Source organism: Anopheles moucheti, chromosome 2 (genome assembly GCF_943734755.1).
Source record: "Anopheles moucheti chromosome 2, idAnoMoucSN_F20_07, whole genome shotgun sequence".
NCBI classification, from domain to species: Eukaryota; Metazoa; Arthropoda; class Insecta; order Diptera; family Culicidae; genus Anopheles; species Anopheles moucheti.
This window is the reverse complement of record NC_069140.1, coordinates 67,975,886-67,983,376: the sequence shown is the minus strand read 5'-3', so window position 1 is coordinate 67,983,376 and position 7,491 is coordinate 67,975,886. Positions and strand designations below refer to the sequence as shown.

The 7,491-nt window shown below is 41.4% G+C and overlaps 2 protein-coding genes across 2 annotated transcripts; one reads left to right on the top strand and one right to left on the bottom strand.

The window, feature by feature from the left end:
- Window positions 1-2,966: 2,966 nt before the first annotated feature.
- Window positions 2,967-4,812, bottom strand: LOC128298501 (zinc finger protein 25-like). Its single transcript, XM_053034255.1, has 4 exons — window positions 4,651-4,812; window positions 3,522-4,587; window positions 3,339-3,458; window positions 2,967-3,259 (listed from the first exon to the last, which is right to left on the bottom strand). The coding sequence occupies exons 1-4, from the start codon at window positions 4,810-4,812 to the stop codon at window positions 2,967-2,969; spliced, it is 1,641 nt and encodes a 546-aa protein (XP_052890215.1).
- A 402-nt stretch (window positions 4,813-5,214) lies between these two features.
- LOC128303601 (zinc finger protein 16-like) lies at window positions 5,215-7,447 on the top strand. Its single transcript, XM_053040639.1, has 2 exons — window positions 5,215-5,479; window positions 5,553-7,447. Exons 1-2 carry the CDS (start codon window positions 5,315-5,317, stop codon window positions 7,404-7,406), a joined length of 2,019 nt encoding a protein of 672 aa, XP_052896599.1. The 5' UTR covers window positions 5,215-5,314; the 3' UTR covers window positions 7,407-7,447.
- The last annotated feature ends 44 nt before the right edge of the window (window positions 7,448-7,491 follow it).

Sequence of the window (7,491 nt, the reverse complement as noted above, 5' to 3'; positions counted from 1 at the left end):
GAATTCTCAGCATTTCGATTGAACTGTACCTCTTTTTTTCCATTCTCACGAAATCCAAATGCTTTCCATGCTTTATAAGCTTTTCCAAATCATTACCCAGTAAGTCTGCCATTTCAAAAAGCTTTTCTGAAATTTGGGGTATTGACCGTCGCACTACCGCCTGAACTAACTCCTCGGTTTTGTTTTCTTCTGAAAGTCCACAGAATTTCGTTTGAGTTTCCAATCTCAATATCCAGTCCGAAAAAGTTTCTTCCGCTACCATTTTCATCTCTCTTAACTTCATTCTCTCTTTACTTTCGTCACACACACCATTAAAGAAACCATCAACGCCTTTCACTGTTTCTTCGTACAGATCCTCTACACAATCTTCCACGCGTTTTTCTTGCATTTCTATTATCTTCAGAAGGTAGTTCCCTGCGAACACTTTTAGGCCTATTAGCTTCGTATCGGCGTCCACTTGTCCTTTACACTTAACTATTCTCTCATATTGTCCTTTGAAACGCACCCACTCTGCTTTTCTCTCCTGGATAGGAAGATCCTCGCAGAACGGTTTGAGCGGCCATGCACCGGACAAAAAATTGTTCTTTTTATTTGTTTTCTGCCGTTTTGCAACACTACTCTTCATCGTTACACTCTCCAAATTATCTTCTTCTGTCCAACCAGCCATTTTTTTTTCTTTACTGCTCACTGCTCTTTCAGAATTATTTCCGCGCCTTTTTTTGTCTGCACTCGGGTACGATGCTGATCGTTTGCCACTCTGAACCTTACTGAGCCCGATCCACATAATCTGATAGCACACTTGAACATGTTTGCTCACGCTGAACCAACCAGTGCACTAACACTCATATGTGATTGCTTACGTTGAACCTGAACTATTGTTGTCTGCGCTTCACCGTGCGCTCGCTTGTTCCTTTAGTTTCAATGTGTTGTATTTTTCCGCGAACTCCTTTTCGTGTTTGCGATTTCGACAGCCCCAGTGTTATTCTACATTTTTTTTTTTTTTTTTTACCACAGAATTGCCTCTTTACAATTGTATTAGCTCTGAAAATTTGAGGGAAACCAAACAGGAATTACTCTGAACTTAGTGAACTTGTGCTATTGGATACTGTGCCAAATCCTCTTTTCTCCTTCGGGGGACCATGAGCTAAACTCGGTTACCAACCCGTACTCTCCTTTCTTCGAGGGACCATGAGCTAAACTCGGTTACCAACTCGATCACACATTTTCTTCGGGGGACCATGAGCTAAACTCGGTTACCAACGCGTACTCTCTTTTCTTCGAGGGACCATGAGCTAAACTCGGTTACCAACTCGATCACACACTTCCTTCGGGGGACCATGAGCTAAACTCGGTTACCAACCCGTACTCTCTTTTCTTCGAGGGACCATGAGCTAAACTCGGTTACCAACTCGATCACACACTTCCTTCGGGGGACCATGAGCTAAACTCGGTTACCAACCCGTACTCTTTTTGCTTCGAGGGACCATGAGCTAAACTCGGTTACCAACTCGATCACACATTTACACTCATCACTCTTTCCCTCCTTTTCCACTTTGCATGGCAGGATCGCCAATGTGATATCCCATGGAATAAACCATTTCTTCTCAGTAGCACACGTCTGCTCTTTATTCCGCTTGACAGGAGACTGCCCCGGTACTCGGTCTCTCGTGCAGTTGTACCCTGTATACCACAGGCACTATCCGATACTGGCTGGTCCTTCATTGAAGGCGTTGACAATATCAACAATGCCGTCTCTTCGTTCAACCATGTGATCGTTTCTATCTTCCCCCTCTGTTGTCCTTCTCTTAACAGAACCCCCTCCTCGTCCCCCATGGTCGGATCGGACATTGCGCGTTTTGAAGTCCGATAGAAACCGGAAGCTACAGATATGCGTTTTGCGCCTAACGTGCGTATAATCGGCTTTGCTACACATCATATGTAGTGCGATTGTAATACCGTTTTCCAACGATCCTAGATCTTTCTGGCGCTTTATGACAGGGTGACACGTCAGTATGTTCCAACAATCGCGGTATCTCACTGCTTTGTTCCCTATCCAAGGTTCTCGAATCCATTGTTCATTTCTCCATTCTTCCTGTAATTATCCCCCACCCCTCATCAACACGGCTTCATCCCCAAACTCCCTACTTCTTCTAATCTCTTGTGCCTTGTATCCTCTGCCTTTGCTATTATGATTTCCGACCAATAAACCGATATAGATTGCACGAATATTAGAACGGCTTTCGACAGTCTTCCGCATGACCTGCGGATGGCTTTAAAAGCTTGGTTTCGGGGGGTCAATTGTTGACCTGGTTCGGATCGTATCTCATTGACAGATCGCAAAACAGACTCATTGACACTTTAACACTAAACTTCTGTTTCACTAATCCTGTTTTCCAACTCCTTTGTAGGCTCCTCCGGGGTCCCCTAAGTCCACTTCTATTTTTGTTATTTGTCAACGATTGTGTGTATTCCTCCCCTCCTCATTGAACGGATCGCCTAAAAATTTGCCTTCGTGTTGTCAGATAATTATTGTACCCTTGATAACTTTAGTCCGTTTGGTGTAGTAACAATGGGCTTTTACTATGTCCCGATAAATGTGATGTGTCATCTCGAGTGGAAGATCTGTTAAGGTTCTGTACAGCTGCACCCTTCATGACACTGTCAGTAGTCGAGTAACTTATGTAAAAGACTTGGGGGTGCAGTTGGATGAGACACTCCGGTTTAATGTTCATATTGACAATCTGGATGTTCCTTCCCTTCTTTCCGCCAATCCCATTATTAGAGTTCTGTTCAACGCGCGTAAACATATTTGTAAATCCCTTACGGCAAACAAATCGAATGTAAAAATACATAAATAAATAAATAAAAAAATAATAAATAAATAAATAAATAAATAAATAAATAAATAAATAAATAAATAAATAAATTAAGGGACATGTTTCACATACCTACGTATCATTGATTTATTACGCATTCATTTCATCACGTGACACTCTGTGCACCATCTTCAAGTGCACACGAAGTGTACATTTTTGGAAAAATTTCTTCCGACACACGAAACATTCGTGATTACGCTGCTCTAAATGCCGTTTCATGTGGTTTCGATAGCAGGCACGCGTTTGAAGACATTTACCACACATGTCACATTTGAACGTTTTTCCTTCAATATGCGTATCCATGTGCGCTGTTCGCATGCCTGGAGTTTTATACGATTTTTTGCAGATCGTGCATACATATGGTCGCTCTCCAGTATGCGTACCTGAAAAGAAGCGACAACATTTGACATTCCATTACTAAATTCGAGTATCTTTCTATACTTTTGGAGTATCGGTACTTACGCTCGTGCAGTTTCAATGATGCCTGTGAGGAAAATGACTTATCACACTGTGTACATTGGAAGCATTGTTGTAATTTTTTCAAATGCTGCGACAAAGATTTCCACGAGAGAAATTTCCTATCTGAAACCGGCATACATGACTATCAGTAAAGACATGAAATAACGCTTACTTTAAACAACTTACCACAATGATTACATTCATATTGTTTCGCTTTACAAAAGAGTCGGACATGTTGTCTGATATCGACCCGATCGATTTCTTCGTTGCAGTGAGGACAATTTGGCGAAAGGTATTCTACATGTTGGGTACTAATGTGAATGTTTAATCTGGCCAGTGACGCATATTCACACCCACATGCTTCCAATGGGCATGTAAATTTGTCCAGATGGATAATAATATGTTGTTTCAGATGCATCATATTATCATACCTCGCATCACAGATTCCACAGATACCACTGCCGACATTACTCTTAGTGCGCTCTAAACTTTGTGCCTCGTAGCATGCATCATTCTCCTTTAGAGTAAACGTTGATCTTCCAGTGCAACGAAGGATGTGCTCATTACAATTTTCTTCCCGTAGAAACACATATTCACAAAAGGTGCAAGAAAAAAACCGCATATGATCTACTACAATTTTAGAATCATTGTGAAGCTTCATATGCTTCGTTAGGCGTGATCTGGAGATAGCTACTTTTCCACATATGTCACAAACATAACGATTACTATCGATTGTTTTCGACTTTGTATCCATTATAGGTTCAAATTTGGATGATGCTGTTTCAAAGTTGGGTGATTTTGAAACCGTATCAGAATGTAAATTTTGTTCCCAAATGAGGGAAGATGATACTACTCGATTAAGAATACTTATTTTAGGAAGTTCGGACATACCGAACATATCTGGCGACTGGGTAACATCACTATCCCATCGGTGAGGGATTAAAATTTCGCTATCATTACTTATAACCTCCATAACTTCTTCTTCGATTGTTTCTTCCACATATTCCACTGACGGAGGAAGTTCCCCATTGATAGTATATGGTTCACCCTCTCGTTCCTCATTGGCAAAATCATTTTCGTCCGAATCATTATCGTTCGTTCCTTCGGCACTTGCAAGTGATAGACGATGTTCCAACATCGATCGTAATAAATTTTCTGCGCGTTGACATTTCTGTTTAAACACGTGAAATTGAAATATGGTAGTTTTGCATGTCTGACATATTTTGTCCGGCACCTCGGCAGAGTGTTTGATCTAAGGAAAAGAAATTCTAAATTGTTAATCTTTGTACAGCGTCGTTTCAGTAACATTACTTGCCTGTATCCCGACACAGTCCTCCATTACTTCGAACAAAGTCACAAACATGCCGTCTACTATTGCGTCCGTAAATATGCTAAAAAGAGGATGGTTCATATCTGTTTGTGATAAACAGATTCTACACACTTTGTACAAATCAATGTCCAAACAAATTGCACTCATTTTGCTTCTGCTAGCGAAGTACGTTTACCAAATGTATAAACTTTTTGAACTAAAACGCTGCTCGTACTGATTTGTTTACCATATGTTACAATTGGCATTGTTAAATGGCTCTATGTATGTAGAGGCATCAAGACAACTCATTGCAGTACGATACTCTTTTAGTTCATTTATTTCTGCAACAAGTAGCGTTTGAACACCGCAAAACGATCATAACATTAAAAAATTACACATTCTGATCAATTTATCGATATACAACGAACATGCACCGAAACTGGTTTTAACGACTCTGTTTACGCTTTTCCATCCTGTGACATTCACAAGAAACGAACTCTTGAGCGCGGTGCTATAACCACACAACATTAGGCTGAATCAGTTCTGGTCTTCACTTGTACAGGAAACAAACGTAACAAAAGCGAAATCTTTTACATTTTCAGCGTATATCGGTCATTTTGTCGTGAGGCATTGTATAATTCAAGTAGAAACTACTAATATCAACAGCGTGATGGACACACAAGATCTGGAACTTAGTATCTCTGCCGAGGAGATATGCCGCACCTGTCTGGCTGCGGTCGATCGAACGCAGCTTAAACCGATATTTTGTAATGAAATTTTGGATGGGCGCATCGTACCGTTCCCAAGCGTGCTGGAATTGGTGGTCGGAGAAAAGGTAGGCAAACCTGCAACTATCTAATTCCCCTGGTAACAGTCTATACATTGCATCTCATGTCCCGCTATTGCAGCTTGTGAAACATGACAATCTGCCAAACAATGTATGTCCGGAGTGTAAAGGAAAGCTACGTGAGCTATATCTGTTTATCGGCACGGCGCAAAAATCGAACAAACTGCTGTACGAAATATTCGCCATTAAACCATCGAATCCTGTAAATGCGCGAAAACCAGACATTAAACACACCGGAAGTCAAACGGAAGCATTAGAAGAAACGATCAAACTCGATCCGGCGATTGCTACATTCCCAAAGCCTTTAGAATCGAACGAGATCGGAACGCAATGTGCCAATGAGACTGTGGAAATTGCTTGCCAAACAGACGTGTTGCCTGAACCGGAAAAGCTAAATGTACAGGAAGCCACTAGTAAAATAATCAAAATTGATGACGGAGCAATAACTCCGATAATTGCAAGGGAATATGAAGGGGCATCATCTGAAGCAAATGATCCACTTCGCGAAAGCCCCATCGAATGCACATTAATGGATTTTGGTGATCATGATGATGATGATAACGATGATGAGGACGTCGATGAGAACAAATATGAAATGGTCTTACTAGCAAATGCATCGAATGACGAAGAATGTTTCACACTTCGCCCCATTAAGACGGATTGTAAAAAGAAATTTATAATCGAGACCATTCCTAGCAATGAACTTAAACGCCTAAAACAAAGTAGTTTAATGCCTAAGTCTACCATTGGCTGTGAGCAGAAAAGAGTTTCCCGCCGATCAAAAAATGAACAAGTAAATTGCAGCTACTGCAACTGGACCGGTCGTCCGGCAGTGTTGGAACAACACTTTCAAACTCACAAAGCCACATTCGAGCTTTGTCTAGAGTCTATAGATTACATCCGTTGTTCCGATTGCTTTACGGTGTTTTTATCCCAAATGCACTTTATTGAACACTTTTGTGTTAGCTGCAAACCTGTACCATCAGAAGAGTACATATACCACCCCGACCTTCAAAGGCATGAAACGTTTTATCTTAACGGGTTGAATATATCTATACCAAGATTAAAAACATTCAAAAAAATTTCGAACAAATATCATTGTGGCCGATGCACTAAATATACTACGAACGGTTTCGATTCAATGCGCCAACATTTCCTGATCCACGAGGCAGAAGACGATAAAGCAGACGACGTTCATATGCTTTGGAAAAGTAATCATCTCGACCAAATACATGTCTGTGGAATATGCAATGCTCAATTTCCGGATGCAACCTACATAAGGCAGCATCTGTACTTTCATCAGGACTCGTTCATTTGCATCTACGATTGTGGAATGATCTTCGCAAGCTTCCTGCGCATGACCCGCCACTTTGAAAAAAAGCACATGCAATGCCGCGAAGTTACAGAGACCAGCATCGTTGATGATACGAAAGCGCAAGACGAAAGCTACCAGTGCACACAATGCGAAAAAACCCTTCCCAGTGCTGATTCACTGAGAAACCATCTGAAGAACCATTACCGCTCGCGTAAGTACGTTTGCACGGAATGCAATAAAAGTTTCGGCCAGAAGAGTGATCTTACCAATCACTGCCGTATCCACACAGACGATCGACCGTACGCGTGCAAGTTGTGCGATAAGAAATTTCGCACGAACAGTCACCTTCGTGACCACACGTCCACACACGAGGATGTAAATAAGTTCGAGTGCAATGTATGCCATAAGATGTTCAAAGCTAAACGTATCCTGGCTGGGCACGTACGATTGCACACCGGTGAGAAGCCGTATCAATGCAAGATTTGTAACAAATCGTTTTCGCGCAAGCAGCACCTCATAACGCATCAAAAAATTCACTTTAAACCTCGTAGTTCCGGTACAGCGTCTAAACCTGCGAAACGAACAAAACGATCTCCGTGAACGGTGGGCAAGGGTGGCAAGATTTTTAAAAAGAAGACAATGAAGAATTTGAAATAGTTAGCTACCTACCAAGATGATCATCTTG

What these genes read in the sequence shown, in the direction of transcription:
- LOC128298501 (XM_053034255.1), bottom strand. Translation starts at nt 4,812, where the DNA reads ATGAGTGCAATTTGTTTGGACATTGATTTGTACAAAGTGTGTAGAATC. An exon ending in AGGACTGTGTCGGGATACAG is followed by an intron (nt 4,588 to 4,650) that starts GCAAGTAATGTT and finishes TCTTTTCCTTAG; the next exon opens with ATCAAACACTCTGCCGAGGT. An exon ending in ATCATTGAAACTGCACGAGC is followed by an intron (nt 3,260 to 3,338) that starts GTAAGTACCGAT and finishes GCTTCTTTTCAG; the next exon opens with GTACGCATACTGGAGAGCGA.
- LOC128303601 (XM_053040639.1), top strand. Translation starts at nt 5,315, where the DNA reads ATGGACACACAAGATCTGGAACTTAGTATCTCTGCCGAGGAGATATGC. An exon ending in AATTGGTGGTCGGAGAAAAG is followed by an intron (nt 5,480 to 5,552) that starts GTAGGCAAACCT and finishes CCGCTATTGCAG; the next exon opens with CTTGTGAAACATGACAATCT.